This window comes from Haliotis asinina, chromosome 2, assembly GCF_037392515.1.
Source record: "Haliotis asinina isolate JCU_RB_2024 chromosome 2, JCU_Hal_asi_v2, whole genome shotgun sequence".
NCBI lineage: Eukaryota > Metazoa > Mollusca > Gastropoda > Lepetellida > Haliotidae > Haliotis > Haliotis asinina.
Window position 1 is genome coordinate 81,128,240 of NC_090281.1, and position 25,797 is coordinate 81,154,036.

At 40.2% G+C, this 25,797-nt stretch overlaps 2 protein-coding genes across 2 annotated transcripts; both read right to left on the bottom strand.

Annotated features, from left to right (window-relative positions):
• Nucleotides 1–1,592: 1,592 nt before the first annotated feature.
• On the bottom strand, nt 1,593–5,469 carry LOC137272929 (uncharacterized). The gene is made up of 5 exons (XM_067805352.1): nt 5,238–5,469; nt 4,341–4,368; nt 3,387–3,596; nt 2,681–2,799; nt 1,593–1,777 (listed from the first exon to the last, which is right to left on the bottom strand). Exons 1-5 carry the CDS (start codon nt 5,433–5,435, stop codon nt 1,637–1,639), a joined length of 696 nt encoding a protein of 231 aa, XP_067661453.1. The 5' UTR covers nt 5,436–5,469; the 3' UTR covers nt 1,593–1,636.
• A 2,700-nt stretch (nt 5,470–8,169) lies between these two features.
• Nucleotides 8,170–25,435, bottom strand: LOC137272051 (uncharacterized). Its single transcript, XM_067804423.1, has 5 exons — nt 25,407–25,435; nt 23,950–24,158; nt 22,940–22,969; nt 8,902–9,111; nt 8,170–8,288 (listed from the first exon to the last, which is right to left on the bottom strand). The coding sequence occupies exons 1-5, from the start codon at nt 25,433–25,435 to the stop codon at nt 8,170–8,172; spliced, it is 597 nt and encodes a 198-aa protein (XP_067660524.1).
• Between the last annotated feature and the right edge of the window lie 362 nt (nt 25,436–25,797).

The following is a 25,797-nucleotide window of genomic DNA, read 5'->3' on the forward strand; positions in this document are numbered from 1 at the left end:
GAAATACATGCCGGGCAGTGACATTATTGAACGCAGTGACAGTCACCTTCTGTGGAAAGCATTGGTTGCTGAAGGTCTATTCTACAAAAACTGATTCAACAAAAACACAGCACTGAAATTGCAGTAATGTGTTACCATGTTTTCATCTGAGAAGAAAACATAAATGCGTGAACATCGACAACACTGGAAAGTATAGTCAACATGACAACCCAACAAACCTAACTGTCGCAGCTATTTTGAACCACCGTTGTATCATGTGAAGCATCCTTCATATTATCAGCAGGGGCGGTGGTGTAGCCTAGTGATTAAAGCGTTTCAAGCCGAAGACCCTGGTTCCATCCCCGTATTTAAGTGTCCCCCAACGTGACATTGCCAGAATATTGCTCTAATTTACAAACTAAACTCTGTCACTGCCACAAGCATCTGATTCCTCTGCTATTCCTGATACAGTTTATGCCTCATTTCTCCACTTCAGGATAAGGTGCAGCTCCAACTTAGCGTCTTACAAAGTCCGAAAGATGTTCAGCTGGTTTCATCTCGGGACTCACTGCAAATAATGGTACGGTTCAGATGGAATTCCGTAAAAGAAGACAATGACGACACAACATTGTAATCCATGAATATCTCACGAATGGCAAAGTTATTTTACTGTCCTCCTTTGACAGGTTGTTACCACTGAATATTATCTATAAACTTAATTGTTCTGGTCACGATATGGCTGAAATATTGTCGATGTGACGATACATTTTAACTCACTATATCTATTGTTACATAATCTTATCTTTCAATTTGCAAAGATTGGTGACCTGTTCAATAATCAATCCCTTTTTGATAGGTGCATATGTGATTGTTCTTAGCTAAAGGGCCGTTGGGGGAGCCTAAGCTTCAAAGAAATACGTTCGTTCGAAGACAAGGGTTGATTATAACCCATATTGGCACAACAAGTGAAGTCAGTTTCTGGTGTCCCCCGTCGTGATACCCTTAGGATATTGCTGAGAGTAAGGCATAACAAACTCACTCACTCTTAGCTTAAATTGGCATACTGAAGTCTTACATGATGAAAATTCTTTCTACTTCATGTAATTCTCTGTAATCACAAAATCACTCTCTTTATACAGTGATGATGAACCGATGCAATATGATTATTCTGTACTAAATGTATTTACACAAGACAGAAAACAAATGAAGTGTTTCAGTGTATCCTAACTCTACATCGAAGAGGGAAGGCATAAAACTATTAATCAATTTATCTGGTGTCCCCCGTGATATTACTGATGTATTGATAAAAACCTCCTTATTTGAATGCGCATGTGGCTTACATTTACAACATTTTGACAGCTATTTTTCCCCTTTGCATCAAAAGGAACCTGTTTCTAATGATAGCCAAGACATTCAGCATTTTTTGACAATGACATTTTATTTCTGGGAAGGGTGCTACAAATCAGAAATGTTTTAAAAAGTGAATGTGAGTGCTAGTACTTGATGGATTTTATTGAGTTTCTTTGTCTTTTTACAATCCCTTTTTATCTGTTCATGTATTGCGCTTCTGTTCCAAATACTTAAGATTGTTACACATTTGTCCAAACAAGTTGGAGGATACATAGCTTTATTCAGGCAAAGGTAAAACGAGCCTATTTTAGTTGCAGTGGTTGTCCTTGAGGTAGTCATCGAGATGCTCAATGCGGATAAGTGGAAATGTCATCTCAGTCTTCTCGTTTCTGTATCGCCATCTGCCCATCTCCGCATCTTTCGGGTGGTATACAACAAAATACAGCAACTGTAAACAACCAAGAAATGAACGAAACACCGGTAAACAACGAAATAAGGTTGGATCAAATGTGTTACAGCCATCAAGGTCGCTGACTTGGTTGATACGTATAATCGAATCCAGGTTGGCTGGATCGATGCCACTGATATTATCAGATTGTTTGGTTCAGACTTCATTATTTACAGATGTCAGTCATATAGGTGAAACAACTACCACTTCCTCGATGTACAGTTTTTGCTGTAGCGAGCGGTTAGTCGCCGTTAGGTTATTAACACTTTCACAGAGAAAACTAAAAACATGGACTTGGACAAAAACCCTAGCACTAAGATTATATCATGTCATAAAGCATGATCCTCAAAATTGAACTTCCCCAATGCCTCCGCAAATCGCTCGAAGGTCGAACGTAAAATAACTCTTCATTGGCTATTTATGACCCTAAAATGATTTGCATGATTTACAACGAAAGAAATTAATGTTTCCGTTTAGACTTCAGCAAAGTATATCATTGCATGATATGCTTTACCTGTAATTATGAAATCTGAAAAGAAACTGAACATGTGTGGGAGTTTTGGTGCCTTTTACACGTTGTACTGAGAGTTTTGTTAGCACTGTCTTGAGGGTTGCATCTCAATGTGTTACGACAATACTGAGAAACTGATAAAATTTATTTCAGCAATGGATATTCATGGTCAAAACGAGTCAAGCGTGTCATTCGATACTTCAGATTTGACTACAAGCATACCAAGATGAGAAACAAAAAGCTCATAACACTACTCTCTGTGATGCATGCGGTCATGTCTGTAAGTCCAAATACGGATTCTTACCAAATAGGTGTCCATCCACATCACTTCAAGACCTAAGTTTGAATCAACACCTTAATAAGAATAAGAATTAATGTTTTAGATTGCCTACCTCGATAGGAAATTCTCCCAGCACGCTGTAGTTGACATAATCCACGCCTTCAGTTCGAAGTTTTAAAGCGTATTCATTGAGGTCCCGCAGTTCCTCTTTGTACGTGGAACTGGATTGTCCTGAAGAAACAGAGTTATTGTTGGAATCATGATGGCACCTCCATATTTCAGGCATATTTCTTGCATCAAACTCTTCCCAGCGTGTACAGCTAGATGCTTTCCAATGCCGCGGCAGTTTAACGACGACAACAGGCACGCACCATTCAAAACAATGTCAAACTGGCACAGTATGAACGCCGAAGATTAAATAAATTCTGTCTTCGTAAATAATAGCAGTTGATACATCATTTCTGAAGCAGACGAATTATCATAATAACATTCAGGGAAAATTTGTTGTCTTCTTGTTATATAATGAGGACACATAAATATGAAATTCGTCTTCAAAGAAGCCTAGAAGACACTTTCTTCATAACTATGCATTGGGGTTATCAAGACATTAAAATCTACCTAACTGAACTTTCAATTACAGAAAATTACAGAATACCTTCAGCAAGTCCGTTTCCGGAAACGATTCAAGAATATTCTTTTCAACATCCAAAATTAAAACCACTACAGTTTTTAAGAAAATATGACCATTAGATCTCACAATGCCAGTTTTGAAATTGCACGTCACTCGGTGTTTCTGAAAACAAATTCATCAAACCTACCTCGCATGGTGAGTCGGACATCCGCGAAATACAGGAATTCCCCGTGAATGGTGTCTGGCTCTGGGGCTTGTGCAATAAGGCTTTTGTTGATGTTCAGATCATTTGCAAGATTCATCTCACCATATACGGACTTCACATTCAGCTTGAGATTAACAGCTAACAGGGCAGCTTCCAACGGTCGCCATTCGCAGAGAGCTTGGAATTTGAGAACTGAAAAAATACCACCAGATCAAAGGTCATCACCTGCGAATTTAGATTTTCGATGCATAAGAAGCAGTAAGACATGAATGTTTAGCTATAAACGTTCCTTCAGCTTGCAAAGTTTACATCGATTTCTGTGCTTAATGAGGTGCATGAGTGACTGAGAGAGGATATACTATTTGGTTATTTATGCGGTATTCAAGCCAAATTATAAAGACAATGATGCAATAATTTGTTTAGACATTTATAGCTCGGATTACGTTTCTCCAGTATGGAAACATCTATTGTATACGTTAAAACTACTTTCACATATACATTTTTTAATTTGTACTCATGTACATAGAACACAGACAATTTCCCCATTCAGTGTAGCTATTGGGAATTCAAAGCTTTGAATAAATTTAAGTAGTAATATCAAACATTAATTTTGAAGAGATTCATATCGGAGAGTGAGAAATAGTCTGAGAAAATCAGGTTGTAGGTGGGAATATTGAAACAAAGTAATGATCCGAAAAGAAACACAAAGCATTGATCACTTCAGCAAGAAAGGAGAAGGTCCTTGCTATCAGTTCCGGATACTTTAGTATTTTGGATGATGCAGATCTGTGAGTTGGATTTTATTCAGTATATGTAGGTGATAAACACATAAAAGCATTTGCAAAGATACAAGAAAATTGAAGATTGATGGCTGGGCTTGTGGTAGTCATTCGGATGCAAATTTTCTTCACATGATAATCAGACGTATAGACTTACTGGTTACAACCCGTGGTTCTCCAACGACCTGAAAGTTTTGATAAAGAGGGGTTTAAAATAACATATCAGGAATTTATCCAGTCCATATCCAGAAATTGCACAACTCGTGTACCGGAACCAGAGCTAATATTCGTGATAGAAAATACCCTGAGGTACATGCAACATATTTTGGAGTGCTTCTCGGGCACTTTTGTACATGCCAGTAAATGATTTAAATGCATTTGTAACCCCTAGAGTATATGTGATCTCTACACTGGTCTGGCCTTGCATGACCCGTAAAGGTAAGGGGTAGAATAGGCCTTCTGCAACCCATGCTTGTCGGAAGAGGCGACTAACTAACGGGATCGGGTGGTCAGACTCACTGACTTGGTTGGCACATGCCATCGGTTCCCAATTGCGCAGATCGATGCTCATGCTGTTGATCATTGGATTGTCTGGTGTAGACTCAATTATTTACACACCACCGCCATATATCTGGAATATGGCTGGGTGCGGCGTACAACTAAACTCACTCAATCACTCACTCACTCACTGGTTTTGCATGGTGAAGGAATTGTGTGTGCTGTCTGTAGCTTCTTTTTAAAAAATCTTCGTTGCTACAAGCTGCACGGGAAGTTTTTCTGCCACAGCCACTAGGCTGTTGTGCTTGGGCGTTTGAATTAAACATGACCACCCGATCCCGTTAGTGGCCACAAGCATAGTCGCCTTCTATGGAAAGCATTGGTTACTGAAGGTCTGTTCTACCCCGGGACCTTCACGGGTCCCGCGATTGGAAAATGTGTCTTTGCTTTAAAAGTTCCTCTCGAACAGAACTGTGTAAACATAAATGGATTCGGCAATTTCCAAGCCAAGATATATCGCAGAGAATATGATTTTATTAAACTAAATAGGACTTACCTTGAAAGCTTGTTCAACTGTGATACCATCTACACTATGCAAGGTTTTGTTTATAGTTGCCATGGTGACACTTATGTCATGACCGGATCCAGGTGCCTCAATTTCCACATAGAAGAGTTGGTCGTCCTCCCCAGTGTTGTGACATACACCACAGTGGAACATGGTAACACCAAACAAAAGGAACCAACACAGCTTCATGGTTGCTTCTCTACTGTGTATCTACTACACTGATGTGTGTGCTGTGGCGAGAACTATCTATATATATATGTATGTGTCGTTCCTTCATAGTGAGGTGGCTAGGATCAAGTGTCCAATAAAAATGGGCATTTATTGACGAAAGCACAAAAATCGGCCATCATTTTCATGAACACTTCTTAAATAATTTAAAGTATGCAGGCACGTGCAGCTGACAAGAAATGCCTTACTATTTTCAGTGTTTCCTCTTGCAAAGTCACCATAATCATCACAATCCAATAACTTCACAATTAATGGTTTACAAGTGAGGGAACGGTTAACGATTTACATTCACGTTTAACATCACCAAAATATAAATGCTCCGTCCATTCAAAACGGCAGGTAGCAGTGATCTTATTTATAGTGGTGCTCTGTGACAAATGTTGTGTATGATATGGATAAAGAACGCCAGGTCAGTATTCTTTGTTAACACTAAGTTCATAAGGTTTAAAGGCAAGTGTGGCACATAATCCAGATTTGTCTTTGGCACGGGAGCGGTATTATTTTATCATTATTCTATTCCAGTAAACATCACCAAATCGCACTTTTACTTTTTCATATTTTTTCAAAACCGATTTATTTATTGCTATTCAATGAGTTTTGCTTAATTCGATTGTACAAATGTAAGATACAATCTTTTCTATATGTTTTTTTAGATACCACGTCTGCATAGTTACGGTGTCAGGTTTGGTTTCCAGAAGGTTGATAATACACTAAGTTTGTGCTCATAAAATATTTTATTAGAAACTGAAAACTCATGTTGACACAATAATTGTATTCGCTTACAGGTTCCATGGTAGTTAACGTACAAATGACAAGTTACCTTATTGAATTTGGACTGTGTGCTCAAGGCTATAATGAAATCTGTCCACTAGCATCAATCATGCAGTAACCCAGTTTTTAAAGATGAGTACGAAAACTTATGACGGTGCATATGTTTTGAAAACATACATTACATCTGATTCCTCTGCTATTCCCGATAGAGTTTATGCCTCATTTCTTCACTTCAGGATAAGGTGCAGCTCCAACTTAGCGTCCTACAAATTCCGAAAGGTGTTCAGTTGGTTTTATCTCGGAGCTCATTGCAAATAATTGTACGGTTTCAATGAAATTCCTTCAAAAAAGATGATGACGACACGAACCGTCTTACGTTGTAATCCATGAATATCTGACGATTGGTTATTAAAGTTATTTCACTGTCCTTCGTTGACAGGTTTTTACCATTGAATATTATCTATAAACTTAATTGTTCTGGTCACGATATGGCTGAAATATTGTCGATGTGACGATACATTTTAACTCACTATATCTATTGTTACATAATCTTATCTTTCAATTTCCAAAGATTTGTGACCTCTTCAACAATCAATCGCTTTTTGATAGGTGCATATGTGATTGTTCTTAGCTAAAGGGGCGTTGGGGGAGCCTAACGTTCGAAGGAATACGTTCGTCAAGCTGAAGACAAGGGTTGATTATTACCCACATTGCCACAATGAGTGAAACCACTTTCTGGTGTCCCCCGTCGTGATACTCTGAGGATATTGCTGAGAGCAAGGTATAACAAACTCGCTCACTCTTAGCATAAATCGACATACTGAAGTCTTACACGATGAAAAATCTTTCTACCCTATGTAATTCTCTGTAATCACAAAATCATAATCTTTATACAGTGATGATAAATTGATGCAATATGGGTGTTCTGTATTACCTGTATTAACTCAAGACAGAAAACAAATGGAGTGTTTCAGTGGATCGTTACTCTACATAGAAGAGGGAAGGCATAAAGCTATTAATCTATTTATCTGGTATCGCCCGTGATATTACTGACATATTGGTAAAAGCCTCCTTATTTGACTGCGCATGTGGCTTACATTTACAACATTTTGACTTTCTTTTACGATGACTTTTTATTTTTGTCATGGGTTCTTCAAATCAGAAATGTTTTAAAAAGTGAATGTGAGTGCTAGTACTTGATGGATTTTATTGAATTTCTTTGTCTTTTTTCCACCCCGCTTATCTGTTCATGTATTGCGCTTCTGTTCCAAAAACTTAAGGTTGTTACATATTTGTCCAAACAAGGTGGAGGATACATAGCTTTATTCAAGCAAAGATAAAACGAGCCTATTGCAGGGGTTCTCCTTAAGATAGTCATCCAGATGCTCAATGCGGATCAGTGGAAATGTCATCTCAGTCTTTTCGTTTCTGTATCGAGATCTGCCCATCTCCGCATCTTGCAGGTAGTGTACAACAAAATACACCGCCTGTAAGCAACCAAGAAATGAACGAAACATCAGGACACATCGAAATAAGGTTGGATCAAATGTGTTACAGCCATCTAGCTCGCTGACTTAGTTAGTACGTATAATCGAATCCAGGTTGGGTGGATCGATGTCCTGATGATAATATCACATTGTCTGGTTCAGACTTCATTATTTACGGATGTCCGTCACATAGTTGAAACAACTACCACTTCCTCTATGTACAGTTTTTGCCGCAGCGAGGAGTGGTTGATCACTGGTAAGTTATTGACACTTTCACAGAAAACTAAAAACATGGACTCGGACAAAAACCCTGGCAGAGAGATTATATCATGTCATTAAGCATGCTCCTCAAAATTGAGCTTGCGAAACACCTCTCGCAAATCGCTCGAAGGTCGAACGTAAAATAACTCTTCATTGGTTATTTATGAACATAATATTTACCCTAAAATGATTTCCAGCACGTTGTAGTTGACATAATGTACGCCTTTAGTTCGAAGTTTTAAAGTGTATTCTTTGGCGTTCCGCAGTTCCTCTTTGAAAGTGGAACTGGATTGTCCTGAAGAAGGAGAGTTATTGTTGGAATCATGCTGGCATCTCCATATTTCAGACATGATCAAACTTGCATCAAACTCTTCCCAGCGTGTACAACTAGATGCTTTCCAATGCCGCGGAAGTTTAACGACGACAACAGGTATACACCATTCAAAACAATGTCAAACTGGAAAAGTTCTCTATAAATACAACGCCAAAGATTAAATAACTTCTGTCTTCGTAAAGAATAGCAGTTGATACATCATTTCTGAAGCAGGCGGGTTATCATAATAACATTCAGGGAAAACTTGTTGTCTTCTTGTTTATATAATGAGGACACATAAATATGAAATTCGTCTTCAAAGAAGCCTAGAAGACACTTTCTTCATAACTATGCATTGGGGTTATCAAGACATTAAAATCTACCTAACTGAACTTTCAATGTATGCAATGCACAGCGAAAATTACAGAATACCTTCGGCAAGTCCTTTTCCGGAAACAATTCTTGAATATTCTTTTCAACATCCAAAATTAAAACCACTACAGTTTTTAAGAAAATATGACCATTAGATCTCACAATGCCAGTTTTGAAATTGCACGTCACTCGGTGTTTGTGAAAACAAATTCATCAAACCTACCTCTCATGGTGAGTCGGACATCCGCGAAATACAGGAATTCCCCGTGAATGGTGTCTGGCTCTGGGGCTTGTGCAATAAGGCTTTTGTTGATGTTCACATCGGTTGCCAGATTCATCTGACCATATACGGACTTCACATTCAGCTTGAGATTGGCAGCTAACAGGACAGCTTCCAACGGTCGCCATTCGCAGAGAGCTTGGAATTTGAGAACTGAAAAAATACCATCAGATCCGAGGTCATCACCTGCGAATTTAGATTTTCGATGCACAAGAAGCAGTAAGACATGAACGTTTAGCTATAAACGTTCCTTCAGCTTGTGAAATTTACATCGAGGTGGATGAGTGAGTGTGAGAGGGTATACAATTTGATCGTTTATGCAGTATTCAAGGTTTATGCGAGGTTTAGGGGCGGATAGCCATCCAAAACAGCACAAATGCGAATGAATTTACGCACGTGTGGCTTCCGCCTCTGACTTTGAGTCTGATTCTGACTCAGACTCTATCATCTCTAGTGATGATTGCTCGGACGAAGCGTAATTTAGATAATCCCTTTGAGGCAAAAGGAAAGTCTTTTGAATAAGAAATATGATCAATACCTTCAGTTTAATCAGAAGCGAATTCTGAATTCCATGGGGCCACTATGTCACTTGTGGCATAATCTTGACGAGATCAGCAGGGGTGAATCTCCTGCCGCTTTAGATATTTATCAACTGTTGGAATTGGTAGGGAAAACTATCTGTCTTATCGGTCAGACCAATGACTCTATGAATTACAGTAGAAGACTTAACATTCTGGCCAAACTGTCTAAGGATGTCAAGAAGGCTGCACGGCTCATTCTCAATCATGACACGGTTTTGTCAGAGACTAAATGCAGACTCTTTCCGGATGCCATTTATGACATCATGCTTAAGGAGGTCAAGCGTAAGACCAAAGCCAAGCTGATATTTGATGCTGAGAAACGTTCAGCTCGCAGACCTACTTTCAGACACCAGAGACACACTGAGAGACAGCCCCTTCAGGAAATGCTCTCAGGAGGAAATAAATCTTCTGGGGGCAAATTCTACATCAAGCCCTCCTTCAACAGAGGTTTCCAAGGCAACTCTTCCAGAGGTAGAGGGAGAGCGAGAGCCGGTCAAACCACTTGGGATCGCAGATTCTCAGATGCCAGGTTTGTCAAATGTCAGCAACGTTTCTTCCCTAGATGCTCCTCCTTGGTCCTTGTTACATCGACAGGTTATCCCAACTATTCAAAAGTTAAACCTGGATCTTTTGTTCCACAAGGAATCCCTTATAGGGAGTCGTCTGGAACATTTTCTAAAAAACTGGCAAAAGATCACTTCAGATCCTTGGATACTTCAAACAGTTACAGGTTTCGAGATTCCGCTATTGTCAAAACCTAATCAGAACCGTGTGTTTCAACCAAAATTAAAGCTCAGAAGAGAGATGGCCTTGAGCCAGGAGATCCAGTCAGTGCTTTGTCCTATGTTCATGGTTCCCAAGGTTGGGGGGCAAAGGCCAATCATAAGTCTAAAGGCTGTGAATGCCCACATTCCTTACATACACTTCAAGTTGGAAGGACTACTTCTGCTAAGGGACTTGATCCGCAAAGCGGACTACCTGTGCAAGTTGGATCTAAAGGATGCGTACTTCAGCGTCCCAATGGCACCCCACGTGAAAAAGCTACTCCGCTTCTCTTGGAAGGGTGTTCTGTATCAGTTCTGATGCATGCCATTTGGACTTGCCTCAGCTCCAAGAGCATTTACAAAAACTCCTTCATCCAGTGGTAAGTTGGCTCGGCGAGCGGGTATCCGCTTGATAATATACCTGGACGATATCCTATGTATTGCGGAATCGCCTGCAAAGCTGGACCAACACTGGAACACCCTCTTGTTCCATCAGTTCCATAAACTGGGAGAAATCAGTTCTGTCACCAACCCAGTCGATCACTTTCCTGGGGTTTCAGGTAGACACAATGGATCATACCTTTACCTTACCAGCGCAACTTGGTGGGAAAGAAACAGGTGAGGATACGACAGTTGGCAAGTCTGATAGTGAAACTGTCAGCCTCAATGAGAGCAATCTTACCAGCTCAACTGCATTGTCGTTACCTGCAGTTGCATTCCAGCAGGGAGCTTTTGCGTTCCCGGAATTACGAGTCAATGATCACCCTGCCTTCAGATTGTCTGGAGGAACTGAGGGGGTGGATAACCAACATCACCAATTTCAACGGGAAGCCAATCATGGCAGCTCATCCAGATGTGATTCTCCAGACGGATGCGTCAAAGAAGGGATGGGGAGCAATACACGACCAGAGATCAACAGGAAACTGGTGGTCAGCGAAGGCAATTCATCTGGCACTCTTGACCTTTTGCAAGGAGATGAAAGATCAGTCCATTATGGTGCAGGTCGACATTCAGACAGCCATGGCTTATGTGAACCGATTCGGGGGGACACAGTTAGTCAGTCTGCTTCAGGTCACAAAGCAGATATGGGTGTTCTGCCTCTTCTGTTCCTAACATTCATGTGAACTGGGAGTCTCTCCACTTCAACGACTGGAGCGATTGGATGCTCAATCCAGTCATCTATGCTCCATGCAGCTAGGTACTGGGTCCCTTCTCAATGGACCTTTTTGCATCGAGACTCACTTTCCAAATGAAGCCACACCCCCTTGCGCCATCAACAGATGCGTTTCTAGGGGATTCCTTATGCCTTTCCCCCAATCTCACTGATAGGCAGGTGTCTGTGGAAAATACGGAAGTACAAAGCAGAGCTGGTCATCAACTTCTGTGTGGCAAGGTCATCCACTGGAGATGGCAGTCACGGAGCCAATCCTCCGGCCACGGATGAGGATCAGTTTAACTCCCCACAAAACCTGCCTCATCCACTCTGGTGTTAGCAGCGTGGAAGGATTCCGGCGTAGCATCAAGACAGGAGCATTTTTGGAAGCGACTACTCAGCTGCTCTCCTGCCAATGGCGACCCGGCACACTAGGCGCTTACAATGCTTCCTGGAATATGTGGAGTGGCTGGTGCAATCATCGAGGTTTTGATCCCTTTTCAACCTCTGTGGAGTCTATCTTAGACTTTCTCACTCATTTGTACCAAGAGAATAATCAGTACAGGACCATACATACAGCTAGATCAGCTTTGTCTGCCTTTCACCCCACTATCGAGGGCTATAATGTGGGTCAACACCCACTGGTCAGGAAATTAATGTCATGTATTTTTAATGAGATTCCTCCCCAACCCAAATACTCTGTGGTCTTGGATGTAGATGTGGTTTTGCTACATCTGAAAAAATTGAAAGGTAATACTTATTTGTCTGACCAACAACTGTCTGAGAATTGACAATGCTTCTGATGTTAACCACTGTTAGTAGGTCTTCAGAATTATCTTCTCTGGATATCGGACACTGGTAGACAGGGGCACTGAAGTAGAATTTACACTGGTTAGACGAAGGTGACTAAGACAGGAACAAAACCCCATTCCTAGAGTTTCAGTGCCTATGAGAAGGTCCCTGCACTTTGTGTAGTTCAGTGTCTAAGAGTGTATTAAGAATGCACAGAACCTTGGAGAGACGAAGGTAGGTCTGATCTTCTCTTGAGCTATGTGAAACCGCATAGACCAGTTTTGTGCCCAAGTATTGCAAGATGGGTAACAAACCTTATGCGTGAGGCAGGTATTGACACTTCACACTGTAAAACTGATTCTGCCAGAGGAGCTAGTGCTTCAAAGGCATTTGCCAGAGGTGCTTCAGTCACAGACATTTTGAAGTTTGGCAACTGGACCAAGGCTTCGACGTTCAGAACTTTTTATCTGAGAAATACAGCCAGGTTTTGAACTACCGATATCACATCTACTATGTTTGTGGCGTGAAATGGGAAATTTCACCAGCACACGTAGTGTGTAAAGTGAAATTATAATTTCATTAGTAAACATAGTAGATGTGATATTCCCTAGCCTGTCTCCCACCCTGATTTTTTTCATTTCTCAGAGTTATTGAATTGAAAATTATAATTTCACTTTACACACTGAGTGTGCTAGTGAAATTTCCCATTCAGTGTAGCTATTATGAATTCAAAATTCTGAATAAATTTAAGTAGTGATATCAAACATCAGTTTTGGGAGATTCATATCGGAGAGTGAGAAATCAGTCTGTGAAAATCAGGTCGTAGGTGGGTGAGTGAGTGTTTGAGTTAATATGTAAAGTCACATCGGCAATATTTCAGCCATATCGTGACGAGAACAGATTTGAAATTGAAATGGGAAATGTGCATACTATAAAAAAAAACTGTCGTCAAAGGACAGTAAAACAACTAGAATATCACAGTTACGGATAAACCTAGTGTGGAACGGTAAAACTGATAGAACTATTTGGACAAGACAAGATAAAACACGGGCTATATACATCACAAGCAGCTGAAGGTAGATCTCCATGCCAGGGTCCATTGGGACCTTGGCTACCTGCATGGACCCTGGCTGGATTTACACCATCGTTTCAGACACTGGCGATGACAGGAAGATTTAGCCAGAATTTAAAACAACAAACACACTGCGACTAAAAAGTATGGTTCAGCAAAATTGACTTTTTGGGGACTTACGTACCCTCTTGGGAGGACAATAATTTTACGCTACTTCAACCCCTCTCGAGGGCGCAGCCACTATCGATCGCAGTTGCTAATTTACAATACCATGCTTAAAAGATATATAATCTATGTACAAAACATATTCAAAACATATTCAGAATTTATGTAGAAATTCTATTTCCTTTAAAACTTCAAGTATTAAATGATGATTATAAAAAAATCCTATATTAAATCAAAGATCCTGGTTTTCTGGTTTTCTGGTATCATACGCCTTTTCAAGGTCGAAAAATATAGATACAGCATACTGGTTATTAACAATAGAATTCTTAATGAAAGATTCCAATCGAACCAAATGGTCAATAGTGCTTCTATTTTTACATGTTTAACCGTGATTCTCTCATCACAGGGGATACAAAACGGAGGACCCTCACCTTTTAACAAGTGTTCATGAGTATATCGCGTATGGCCAATGCGACATCGTCACATAACAACCTCTTCAAATCTGGACTGACAACCCAAGTGGGTATAACCGATATAGGGCTTTATTCCATGTAATTTATTGATACCTACTTGGGTGTCCCACTTCTTTTGCATGAGATCTCGCATATATGATCTTATGACGGCCTTATAATCAGAATAGGGGATGAGAAGCGGTGTCACAGATTTGTTGAGTGCCGCCTTGGCAGCAAGATCCGCCATTTTGTTACCAGAGATTCTTACATGGCTGGGTAACCAACAAAAGACGATATCACATTGGCGAGTAGCAAGATCATTATACAATTCAAAAATGTCAGCTAAAAGTGGATGTTGAGAAGATACATTTTTAATAGCCTGGAGGCATGAGTCTGAATAAATGATATATTGTTTATATTTAGAGTGTTTCTTTTATATAGTTTAGGGCTGTTAACATGGCATGTGCTTCTGCTGTAATAATGGAACTGCTATTTGGTAATCTAGAAGATATTGTTTTGGATCCAATGACAGTGGCACAGGAAACTGCGCCACCATTCTTGGACCAATCTGTAAATAAGGATTTATATGTACTATACTTACTGTTTAATTGATTATATTCCTGTTTGTATTGTAAGTCATTAGTCCCTGATTTTTTATATTTACTTAATGTAAGGTCAACTTGTGGTCTAACCAGTTGCCAAGGAGGAGAAGAAAACAAGCGAGAAGGAGCTATAATATCTAGCTCAATGCCAGCAGCAGAAACAAAAAGTTTTACTCTTAGTCCAAGAGGCGGAACAAGAGAAGACATCTTATTGTACAAATCCCCATATCGGGGATTGAAGACACAGTTATATACAGGATTGGACTTATTTGAATACAGTTTAGTGAGATACTGTAAAGATAATTTAATGCGGCGGTGGTCAAGAGATGCTTCGTCTCCTTCAACGTATAGACTGTCAACAGGAGAAGTTCGGAATGATCCAAGACAAAGTCTTAGACCTCGGTGATGGATAGAATCAAGTTGAGGTTACTTTTACAGGCTCCACCATAGACAATGAGCCGTAATCCAGTTTAGATCTGATGAGTGACCTGTATAAATGTAGGAGGGTTGTTTGGTATCCTCCCCACTTTGTATTTGAAACGGCTTTCATTAAATCGAGCGCCTTCAGACATTTGGTTTTTAGGTATTTAATATGTGTCAGAAAGCTTAAGTGTGAGTCAAAGATGAGACCAAGGAACTTAGCTTCCTTGACAACTTTGATGGGTGCACCATTTAAAAATAAGTGAGGGTCTTTGTGAAGTTTGTATTTTCGGCAGAAGTGAATGCAGTTTGTTTTAGATTGAGAAAATTAAAACCCGTTCTCAAGGCACCATTTATGAATTTTGTTGAGACAGAATTGTAACTGTCTCTCAATGGTTCGCATGTTTTTAACCACGAGAAATATTAATGTCATCCACGAAAAGGGGAGCCATTGATTGAGTCTGTTAAAACCTTTGAAAGACTATTTATTTTAATACTAAATAAAGTCACAGACAAAATACTGCCTTGTAGAACACTCTGGACCTCTTGGTAATGATCAGAGAGGACTTGATATTGTCTGCCCGTTAAAAACTGTGATATGAAATGAGGCAAACGACCTCGTAAACCAAATTCATGTAAATCTTTTAAAATACCATGTTTCCATGTGGTATCATAAGCCTTTTCAAGGTCGAAAAATATAGACACAGCATGCTGGTTATTAACAAGAGAATTCTTAATGAAAGATTCCAATCGAACCAAATGGTCAATAGTGCTTCTATTTTTACGGAAACCACACTGAATGTTAGAAATCAGATTATCGGTCTCTAAATACCACACTAAACGATTACTTACCATTCGTGCCATAGTTTTGCAAACACAGCTAGTTAATGATATAGGTCGATAATTAGAGGCATCTGAATGGTCTTTACCAGGCTTAGGTACAGGAACCACAAATTCATTCCGCCAAAAGGGAGGGAAAGTCCACATTTCATCAAATATGTCTAAAAGTACCTCAAGACATGAATCAGGCAAATGCTTCAAGAGCTGATAGTGAATATTATCAGCCCCTGTTGCTGCATCATGAGCTTGCGCGAGACCAGTTTGTAGTTCATGTAGGGAAAATACTTCGTTGTAGTCTTCACCATTGTCAGAGTTGAAATTAATGATTTTCTTTTCTTTTAACTTCTGGTATCTCTGGAATTCAGGAAGATAGTTTGATGAAGACGAATGTTGAGCTATTGTTTAACCAAGTTTGTTTGCAATATCTCAAGCATTTTCCAAAATGCGGTCTCCGTCTTTAAGGTGTTTAACGCTTGTTTTGGAACCCTTGCCCCTGATCCTATGTACCATATTCCACACCTTTGATATAGGTGTGCGGGAGTTAATCTTGGAGACATAGGTTATCCATGACTTACGTTTATTTTGCTTGAATGCACGTCGAGCTTTAGCTCTGGTTACTTTAACATAACATTATTCAAATCATGTACAGTTGGATGTTTGCGAAAATATTGTTCCGCCTTCTTCCTGTTTTTCCTAACCTGTTTGCAATCGTACGGAAACCTATTAGGGCCACGCTCCGCTATTTTTCGGCATCTTGTATCTTGAAACTTCGACTTAGGATGTTGAAAAATTCAACATCCTATCTTGAAAATTCAACATCCTATCTTGAAAGTTCAACTTAGTATCTCGAAAAGCAACAAATTCCACAGCTACTTTAAGCGTGCCAAGTTTGTTGGTCACAATCTGAAGTTTGAGAATGATTTTGTTGATGGTGATGTACTGCTGGACAGTACGGCGATGGGAGTAAACCAGGTGGAGTCCTTTACCAAGTCTGCCCACAGTTGGTCATTTGTGGAGAAGCTGTCTGAGAAGCCACTGCATCGTGTGCACATGCAGTGTGTGGAACAGAACAGCAATCCAACCGATTCCTTCACTTGGATGAAGTCGGCTGGTCTCAGATGTGAAACTGAGGGCTTCCTGTTTGCTGCTCAGGATCAGTCTCTTCCCACTCGCAATCGCCAGAATGTGATTCTTAATCAAAATGTTAACATGAAATGTCGATTATGCAATGAATTCACAGAGACTGTTCAGCACCTTGTCAGTGGATGCCCTTCCTTGGCATAAACAGCATATCTTAAAAGACAGGATGGCATGGCTTGCTACTTTTACTATCGTCTCCGCCATGCCTATGGCTTTGACCCTGAGGTCCATCCATGGTACTACCCTGAACATGCCAAGGGCGTCCTGGAAAATGATGATTTCAAATTATACACAGCCTGAGACGAATTCCAGCCAACAAACCTGATCTTGTCCTTATTGATAAAGCCAATGAAATTATTTATATCATTGAATTTTCTGTCCCTTTTGACAGCAATGTGATTTTCAATATTCAGGAAAAGCATGATAAATATGCGGACCTCGCTTTTGAAATATCTCGCTTGCATTCCAAGAACACTGTCGTCAGGCTCCCAATTGTTCTCGGAGCCCTTGGTTTGGTACCTCCTGATCTCCTTGCGTAGATCAGGAGAGTGCACGGGTTCTCCACCGGGAGCACAGTCAATCTGGGTAATGCAGAAGGCTGCAGTGTTGGGGAGCATCCATATTCTCCGAAAAGTACTTGGTGGGTTCGTCTAGGCAGTGTTTGCTGGGAGACGCCCCATTCACTGTCTGGGCTGCGTGTAGAGGGGGCGAGGGCCCTGAACTGGTGATGAGCATTACCGACCTGACTGTGCCAGGATCACTCGAACCCTCTCTGCTTCATATCAATCAATTTCGGAACTGTGCCGAACTTGCCGATGACAATGGACATATCCGTCAACGTGCCAAGTGCATTTTGGCCAGCTGAAATATAACGGCGGCGCGCAAGGCAGCGTTTCTTGCGATTCCTTACTCCTTCTAGGTCACTCAGGTTCATAAGTATGAACATGGTTTCCTTTGAAACTATGAATCCGTTCTCCTGACATTTACGATGCATCCACCTGTACCATTACAATTTCCGGATGTGTCACACTGTTGCAAAATGAACAAAGAGACTTCCATGATATCAGAATGACCTTTTCTAGTGTGAAGTTTGCATTTGGACAAAATCCTTTTCAATGTCCTTATACTTATCGTCATGCCATGATACTGTGCAAGAAAGCATAGAATCTCGGCGTTAGATGATCCCAAAGAAAATTACATGAGATGATACTATTTCTGCTTTGGTCCATTGTCATCGGCAAGTTCGACACAGTTCATGTAAAGGAAAGATTGAAATGCATACGGTGAACATAGAACATTTCACTCAAATACTAATTATCTTGAACTTTCAAGATACTATGTTGAATTTTCAAGGTACTAAGTTGAATGTTCAATATTCGTACTTGAATATTCAACAAAGGTAGGTTGAAGTTTCAAGATAGTAAGTTGGATCTTCAAGTTGAATTTTCAAGATACAAGATGCCAAAAAATAGCGGAGCGTGGCCCTAATAGGTTTCCGTACAATCGCCATCAAACCATGGCTTACGAATGCGTTGATTTACAGAGGACTTAGGAATTGTTTCGGTATCTATAGTATGCAGTGTAGATGAAAACAATTGAATGGGGTCAGCAATATTCTGAAACGTTTAATGTTTGAGTTTCTCAGTACACAATGGTGTGAATTTAGACCAGTTAGCCTTTGAAAAATTCCACCTTGATGAGGGTGGAACATCAGACGGGTTATTGACTGAGAGAAGTGTTGGGAAATGGTCAATTCCACATACATCATCATGAACTGACCATGAAAATTCATTCAGAAGATCTGCATCAGTGAGTGTAACGTCCAAGGCAGAATAGCTACCTGTAGCAGGGTGTAAATATGTGTGTGCACCATCATTAAATATGCAGAGACTGTTGTCAGAAATAAAATCTTCTATTATTTTTCCCTTGGTATTGATACCATTACTTCCCCATAAAGGATTATGTCCATTCAAATCCCCCATGAGTATGCAGAGATGAGGAAGCTGATCATACAGAGCTTGACAGTCAGATTTCTGGAGGTTTGAAGATGGAGGGATATACAAAGAGCATAACGTAAATGCAATGTGTAACAAAACCCGGACTGCAACAGCTTGAAGGTAGGTAGAAAGATCAACAGGGCTGTGTATTATACATTGCCTCACCAAGATAGAGGAGCCTCCAGTGTCTTTGTCACCCGGAGGAGAAAAGGAATGGTGAGAGCTGGTGAAAGTCGAATTTATCTGTCTGTTTAAGGTATGTTTCCTGGGGACAGAAAACTGATGGTTGAAAATTTTGTACTAATAATTGTATTTCATTTAAGTTAGTCATAAGACCTCTGCAGTTCCACTGCATAAGTGTATTATTCATGTTACATTAGGTGGCAACACAGGCGATCTGTTCCTGGTTCCTGACTTTTTTTGGCGAACCCATATCTTCCAGAAGTTGATATTTAATAAATAATTGTACCGGATCCCGTTGACTCTGTGGAACCCGATGTGACTTTTTGAATAGTTCACTGTCTTGCTAGCATTCACTGATTTTTTAAGTGATCTTGGAGCAGAAGGTAGGGAAAAGGAAAACAGATAAGTGTTGGTTTTAACAGTTTCATTATTTTTACGAGTTGAGAACCGTTTCACATACAGGTGATGGTGAACGAGATTGTGGACGGGATTGTGATGCTGTTTGCGTGGAAGCAACTGTTTGCATTTCACACGTAGAGTAAGTCTCGGTATTCACCCAAGTGATTTCAGTCTGGCATTCAACTGATTTAACAGTCTTAGTAGGTTGACGGGTAACTGCTGCAGAGTATGACACAGTTGCAGTTGGGGTGTTATCATGTGCAACCAAACGTTTAGCCTCTGCAAAAGTAATATTTTTTTCATGTTTAAGTTTCACAATCTGATGTTGTTGCTAGACAGGGCAAGATTTAGATGAGGCAGCATGATCGCCAGAGCAATTAACGCATTTAGGGTTGTTTGGACAATCTAACGTGTCATTAGCAAGTTCTCCACAGCAATGACATTTCTTGCTGTTGGTACAAGATTTAGCACAATGACCAAACTTTTGACATGAGTAACACCAAAGCGGGTTCGGTATGTACTTATCAACATTGATATTGCAGTAGCCTGCTTTGATGGATGACTTTGGAACAAGAACAGAAAAGTTGAGCAGATACGTGTTTAACTTTACAACCTGACCATTTTGTCGACTTGTAAAACGTTTTACACATGTTACACCCTGGTTTTTTAGTTAAAAGTTATCTCATCTTCAGACATGTCTAACAGACAACGTTCTCTGTCTCTGACAGTGCCCTTAGAACTGCTGAGAGTTTTGTGTGGGGACACAGTAACAGGTACGGACACGAGATGTTTAACAGCTAAGAGTGTAGATGACTGAAATGCTGATTTGCACTCAAGTAATATAAAACCAAATCGCTTCTTTTTCATTGACACAACGCCACCAGCAATGCCATAAATCGCCTTTGACAGAGTAAACGGATTCAGTTTCACCGGACCATCAAGAAATTACTAAATAACGAGACCAATGGTCAGATTTGCCAATGACCAATGTTCAGACGGTGCCGTCATCATCAGAAGATGAACTATCCTCTAAAGTACGTTTCAGTTGTTTTGGAGGTATCATGGTAAAGTCATAGAACTTCATCATCCCAGCTCCCCACCCACCTCGGAGTATCATAAAGAAAATGCTATATACCAGTGGGTTTCCTACTGACAGCACCAAGGATACTGGGATGATATACTCCAGCAGAAGTATCAATTCCAGATCAATACATCCACCAGATTGACCCATGAGCCATCGCCTTCTGGGCATTAGACTCTAGGTAATGACAGTTTGGCTAATGTGGCATCACTATATCAATAGATATTACAGGTCTACAAGCTATATGACAAAGGCCCATTGACAAACATTTGAAAAAGTCAAATTTGAGCAAAAGCAATGAGAATGCTCAGGGCTTGGCATGACCAGGAGATTGGTTGAATCGGGCCCATTCAACCACCCGTCTAGGTGAAGTCAGGGCCAAAGTTGTGTATTAGGCAACAGGAACACAGTTACAGGCCCCAATTGCCCTCAACCACCAGGATCCCTTCCTCCACCGACACAGGGCCGCAACCCACGGCAAACGGGATTGGTGGACCAAATATCCCCCCGGGTCCACAACGAGGGTGAACAGCTCTCAGCGTTACCACCCACCCAGCACCCACCACGAGGAGGTGGCTATTCACGGATGCCTCGTAGGTGGGAATATTGAAACAAAGTAATGATCCAACAAGAAACGAAATAGCATTGATGACTTCAGCAAGAAAGGAGAAGGTCGTTCATAACCATGGCGTATGAAACCCCCCACAAAATAAAAACAAAACGTCTGCTTGAAGAAGATCATACTGATACTTATCTTAGACTGTCCAAACCTACTGAATATTGGCCACGTTTTCTAGTTGTTGAGACTGAAGATAGAACACCCTTGAAATTAAACTCTGTTGCTGTGTCGAAGGGTATGCAAAGGCATGGTTGGGGATGTAAAGAATATCAGAAGATTACGTTCTGGTGCACTCTTGATTGAGTGTTCCAACAAGCAACAATCAACCAACCTGTTGAACACTAAGACGGCATTCCCGTCACCATTCCGTCACCATTCCCGTCACCATTCCCGCCACCATCACGGCACACAACACGCTCCACACGAGTACGGGAATTGTACGAGACCGTGATAGATTACTCGCTGACATGTCAGAATTAGATATTGTCTCTGAAATGAAAGATCAGGGTGTTCTTTATGTGAAACGTTTCTCAACTCGTAAAAATAATGAAACTGTTAAAACCAACACTTCAACCAACGCGGTCACTGGATCCAGAACAATATCTTCTAGACTACCGGATAGCAGCTCTATTTTCACAGAGGAAAGTAACGCCATATTAACGGCTTTTAAATATATTCAAAGACACCCTAAACATAAACAATACATAATCTATTCAGACTCTTCAGGCGATTAAACATTTATCATGTAAACATCCACTCTTAACAGAAATTATTGAACTGTAGAATGATCTTGCTACTGGCCAGTACGACACTGTCTTTTGTTGATTACCCTGCCACGTAGGCATTTCTGGTAACATGATGGCCGATCTTGCTGCCAACAAATCTCAACAAATCTGTGACACCACTTCTTATTCCATACTCTGATTATAAAACTAGAACTTATGTCCGCGATCTGATGCAGAAGTGGTGGATGTATATAAATTACATGAAATAAAACCGTATATTGGTTACATCTACTTGGGTTGTCAGTCCAGATTTGAAGAGGTGATCATGCGACGATGTCGTATTGGCTCACAAGATATACACATAAATATTTGCTTAAAGGTGAGGATCTTCCGTTTGTACCCCCTCTGATGAAGGAATCACAGTCAAGCATGTAGATTTATTAACTGAATTGTAAATAGATAAATATTTTATTATGGGAAGTTTAAATTCGTAACTGTGCTTGTTAGTGGCTGTATCCTCAAAGGGGGTTGAAGTACCGTAAAACAATTGTCCTCCTGAGAACCAACATAAGTCCACCACCATTTAACCTTTCCACGTTTTTAATCGTAGAATAAGTGTCTTTTACTGTATGGCTAGATTTCCCAAATTGCTGACGGCTGAGGGGATGATGTAAATCCAGCAAGGGTCCATGCAGGTAGCAAAAGCACTGTAAGTCCTCATGGTCCCTAGTATGGTGATCTACTTTCAGTTGTTAGCAATATATAGGTCATTTTTATATTGTATTGTCCTCTATGGATAAACAGTTATAGGTATAATTACTAGTTTTACGTTCTCTTCTGTGGTATTCTAGGTTTTTATAATACATATATTCCATTTCAGTTTTATAGTACCGTCACTATATGGCTGAAATATTGCCGATGTGTCGTTAAATATTAACTCACTCACTCACATACAAGAAAATTTCCTTCACGTGATAACCAAGTGTATAGACTTGCTGTTTACAACCCGTGGTTCTCCAACGACCTGAAAGGTTTGATACAAATGGGACCCGTGAAGGTCCTGGGGTAGAATAGGCCTTCAGCAACCCATGCTTGTCATAAAAGGCGACTCAGCTTGCCGTAAGAGGCCACTAACGGGATCGGGTTGTCATGTTCGCTGACTTGGTTGACACATGTCATCGGTTCCCGATTGCGCAGATCGATGCTCATGTTGTTGATCACTGGATTGTCTGGTCCAGACTGGATTATTTACACACCGCCGCCATGTATATGGAATATGGCTGGGTGCGGCGTAAAGCTAAACTCACTCACTGGTCTTGAGTGGAGAAGGAATTGTGAGGCTTCAGTGTTGTCTGCAGCTTCTTTTAAAAGAATCTTCATTGCCACAAGCTGCATGGGAAGTTTGTCTTCCACAGTCACTAGGATAATGTGCTTGGGTGTTTGGATTAAACATGGTGCCTATGTGTTTCAGCACCCTTGTTTTCCACTGTTTTTGGCGACATTTCATTTCACTGAATCTCAATGAATATTGAATCAATTGCTTCAATGCATGTTGTAGCATATGCTTTAAAGTACCCATTAACCACAAAATAGTTACATTTACCTTAGTTTATGATGTTGTTGATGATCCGCGATTGGATGGGTGAGTTTAGTTTTACAGCCATATGGTGGCGGTCTGTAAATAATCGAGTCTGGACCAGACAATCCAGTGACCAACACCATGAGCATCGATCTGCGCAATTGTGAACCGATGACATGTGTCACCCAAGTCAGCGACCCTGACCACCCCATCCCGTTAGTGGCCTCTTACGACAAGCATAGTCTCCTTCTATGACTGAAGGCCTATTCTAACCCAGAACCTTCACGGGTCCCGCGATTGCAAAATATGTGTTTGCCTTAAAAGTTCCTCTCGAACAGAAATCGGTAAGCATTAATGCTTTCGGCAATTTCCGAGCTAAGATATATCGCACAGAATATGATGTTATTAAACAAAATAGGACTTTCCTTGAAAGCTTGTTCAACTGTGATGCCATCTACACTATGCAATGTTTTGTTTATAGTTGTCATGGTGACCCTGATGTCCTGGCCAGATCCAGGTGCCACAATGTCCACATAGAAGAGTTGGTCGTCATTCCCAGTGTTGTGACATACACCACAGTAGAACATGGTAACACCAAACACCAGGAACCAACACAGCTTCATGTTTGCTTCTCTACTGTGTGTCTACTACACTGATGCGAGAGCGATCTGTATATCTGTATGTGTATCTGCTTCCTCTTGCAAACTCCGCATAATCATCACAATCCAATGATTTCACAATTAATTACTTACAGGTGAGTAAACGGTTAATTTAAATGATTTACATTCACATTTAACGTCACCAAAATTTAAATACTCCCTCCATTCAAAACGGCAGGTAGCAGTGATCTTATTTATAATGCTGCTCCGTGAGTCTGTTATGGTTACAGAACTCCACTTCAGTAATTTGTGAGTTAAAACTTTGTATATATTGTCTATTACCACTAAGATCATTAGGTGTTAGGTTTGACTGCAAGTGTGGCAGATAATCCAGATTTGACTTTTGCAAGGGAGCAGTATTATTTTATCATTATTCTATTCCAGTAAACATCACCAAACCGCACTTTTACTATTTCATATTTTTTCAAAACCAATTAATGTATTGCTATTCAATCACAGTTTTGCTTAATTCGATTGCACAAATGTAAGATACAATATTTTCTATATGTTTCTTTTGGATACCATTTCAGCATAATTACGTTCTGAGGTTTAGTTTCCAGAATGTTCATAATACACTAAGTTTGTGCTCATAAAATATTTTATTAGAAACTGAAAACTCATGGTGACACAATAATTGTCTTCGCTTTAGGAACCATGGAAGTCACAGTACAATTAACAATATACCTTATTGAATTTGAACTTGATGCTCAAGGTTATAATGAAATCTGTCCACTAGCATCAATCATGCAATAACCCACTGTTCAAAGATGTGAACGAAAACACATGATGGTGCATATGTTTTGAAAACTTACATTACAGGTATTAAAATGGTAAGTCCAACATGGTTTATTCTGATTCAACAAAAACACAAAACTGAAATTGCAGTAATGTGTTACCATGTTTTAATCTGAGAGGAAAACACAAAAACGTGAACGTCGACAATGCTGGAAAGTATAGTCACCATGACTACCCAACAAACCTAATTGTCGCAGCTATTTTGTTTTAACATGTCATGGTAGCCTAGTGATTAAAGCGTTTCAAGCCGTAGACCCTGGTTTCATTCCTCTATTTAAGTGTCCAACATGACATTGCCAGAATATTGCTCTAATTTACAAACTAAACTCTGTCACTGTCACAAGCATCTGATTCCTCTCCAATTCCCGATACAGTTTATGCCTCATTTCTTCACTTCAGGATAAGGTGCAGCTCCAACTTAGCGTCCTACCAAGTCCGAAAGATGTTCAGTTGGTTCATCTCGGAGCTCATTGCAAATAATGGTACGGTTTAGGTGGAATTCCGTGAAAAAAGATGATGACACGAAACGGTCTTGTATTGTAATCCATGAATATCTGACGATTGGCAAAGTTATTTTACTATTCTTCATTGACAGGTTTTTAAACGTATTCTTTTTATCACGATATGGCTGAAACATTGCCGGTATAACGATGAATATTAACTCACTATATCTAATGTTACATAATCTTATCTTTCAATTCGCAAAGATTGGTGACCTGTTAAACAATCAATCCCTTTATGGTAGGTAAATATGTAATTGTTCTTAGCTAAAGGGGCGTTGGGGGTGCCTAACGTTTAAAAGAATACGTTCGTCAAGCTGA

Excerpts from the sequence above, each read along its gene's own strand:
- LOC137272929 (XM_067805352.1), bottom strand. The coding sequence starts at position 5,435 with ATGAAGCTGTGTTGGTTCCTTTTGTTTGGTGTTACCATGTTCCACTGT. Across the intron at positions 3,597-4,340 it reads AGAACCACGGGTTGTAACCA|TTCTCAAATTCCAAGCTCTC; the intron begins GTAAGTCTATAC and ends GTATTTTTTCAG. Across the intron at positions 1,778-2,680 it reads TGGGAGAATTTCCTATCGAG|TTGCTGTATTTTGTTGTATA; the intron begins GTAGGCAATCTA and ends GGTTGTTTACAG.
- LOC137272051 (XM_067804423.1), bottom strand. The coding sequence starts at position 25,435 with ATGAACCAACTGAACATCTTTCGGACTTG. Across the intron at positions 24,159-25,406 it reads CTGAACATCTTTCGGACTTG|TAGAGAAGCAAACATGAAGC; the intron begins GTAGGACGCTAA and ends GTAGACACACAG. Across the intron at positions 8,289-8,901 it reads TGTCCGACTCACCATGAGAG|GACAATCCAGTTCCACTTTC; the intron begins GTAGGTTTGATG and ends CTCCTTCTTCAG.